This window comes from Stomoxys calcitrans, chromosome 5 (genome assembly GCF_963082655.1).
Source record: "Stomoxys calcitrans chromosome 5, idStoCalc2.1, whole genome shotgun sequence".
NCBI lineage: Eukaryota > Metazoa > Arthropoda > Insecta > Diptera > Muscidae > Stomoxys > Stomoxys calcitrans.
The window spans coordinates 35,507,203-35,509,228 of NC_081556.1; the positions used below are offsets into that span (position 1 = coordinate 35,507,203).

General features: G+C 37.0%; 1 protein-coding gene across 1 annotated transcript; it reads left to right on the forward strand.

Moving 5' to 3' along the window:
• The first annotated feature begins 217 nt into the window (after window positions 1–217).
• Window positions 218–689, forward strand: LOC106089278 (larval cuticle protein 2-like). The gene is made up of 2 exons (XM_013255098.2): window positions 218–259; window positions 319–689. Exons 1-2 carry the CDS (start codon window positions 248–250, stop codon window positions 679–681), a joined length of 375 nt encoding a protein of 124 aa, XP_013110552.1. The 5' UTR covers window positions 218–247; the 3' UTR covers window positions 682–689.
• The last annotated feature ends 1,337 nt before the right edge of the window (window positions 690–2,026 follow it).

Sequence of the window (2,026 nt, forward strand, 5' to 3'; positions counted from 1 at the left end):
AATGTGGCTCTAGTAACGCAGCAATGCACTTTAATTTCATCAAACAAATAAAAAATTTGCAGACTCCCATATAAAAAATTAAAAATCTGGAATACATGTTGGCATTTTCATGTGGGCAGCAATATCAAATGTAAATCCAGTATTTAACTGCAGAAGATAAACACTTTCATGTATAAATAGGCCAGGCATATTATATTCAAAAGACAGTTTCAAAACTTCAACAACAGCACAACAAACTCTAGTCAAAATGTACAAATTTGTAAGTTTTGTTGAAATTTGTTCTCAATGCAGATATTTATAACTAAATTCATTTCTTAGATCGTCTTTGCATCTATCATTGCTTGCGCCTTTGCCGCTGTTGCTCATTCGGGCGATGATCATCATGCGGAAATTGTTAATCTAAAATCCGATGTACGTGAGGATGGTTTCGATTATGCCTTGGAAACCTCCAACACCATACATCAACAAGCTTCGGGTGATGTGCATGGCAACATCCATGGCTCCTATGAATATGTCTCACCTGAAGGAGAACACATCAAGGTTAGCTATGTTGCCGATGAGAATGGTTATCATCCTGAGAGTGCTGTATTACCTACACCACCACCTGTACCAGCTGCCATCTTGAAGGCCATTGAATATATTCGGGCTCATCCTCCCAAAGAAGTTCATGGTCAACATTAAACAAGGGAGAAAATTCAATACAGATTGAAATTGATCAATAAATTGTGTAAAGAATTATAAAAAATGATTTTTCAGTTATTGTAGGCAAGGAAACTCATCTTAATGATATTTTTTCGAAAATATACATTCATTAAAATTTTTAATTTGCAAAAAACCACAACCTTGTGATATTTTGAGGTTAACAATATTCTTAGCGACCGCCAGCATAGTTTTGCGTAGAAATCGAAACCAAAATCTGATGGTAGTTCTGTCGGAACGTTAGGGTCGCTCCATCCGCCAGTTTGGTGAGCATAAGGTCGTGGCTCTAGAAATCTCCAAGGCATTTCATAGGATTTGGCACAGTGCACTTTTATCTAAGCTAGTCGCTTACGATATGGATAGGTTAGGTTAGGATAATGCCAAGACCTCAGTCGCCTAGATATCCTCGTTGGTCAGATTAAAGCCCATTGTAATTCTACGAAGTAAAAGTGACAAAGAAAGTAAAAGCTGTCCTCCGAGTCGTCGATCTCATGACACCACCGACAGATGTCATCATTTCTATTGCCAATAACAGACATATGTTTACTTAACTTATTATGTCCTGTTATAATTTCGGCAAGCATACTCAGATGTGCTATTAGAATTATTTGATTTTGAGCGTTCCCATTAAAGCTTTGTTTTTGTACATCCGGCTGTTCAATTCCAGCGATTTAACCATGTATCCTTATAACGCTCCTTAATTCCATGGTAAATTTTCGATAGTGGTGGGTATACTTCCAATATTGACAAAAGAGCAAAGCTTACAACCGATTTAGTAAGCATGTCCGACTTCTCATTTTCTATATTTTTATGTCCAGGAACAATTTAAAACTTCTCGACAGCGACTCAAAACATTAGATCTTACACTCGTGCCAACTAAAGCCTTCAATGCTGCATGGCTATCGCTGTAGATACAGGTGTTAGATCGATTTATTCCTCTGGATAGCACAATATCTGCCGCCCTAGTTATCACAAAGACCTTTACCTGGAAAATGCTGCAGTCATCACACATATACAAAGAGATGTGGATGTCAAGTCCAACGCAATATATGCCACAACCGGTCCCGTTCTCCATCGTAGATCCATTTGTAAATATATTGGGTTGCCCAAAAAGTAATTGGGGATTTTTTTAAAAGAAAGTAAATGCATTTTTAATAAAACTTAGAATGAACTTTAATCAAATATACTTTTTTTCTAAAGCAAGCTAAAAGTAACAGCTGATAACTGACAGAAGAAAGAATGCAATTACAGAGTCACAAGCTGTGAAAAAAATTTGTCAACGCCGACTCCATGAAAATCCGCAATTACTTTTTGGGCAACCCAATAT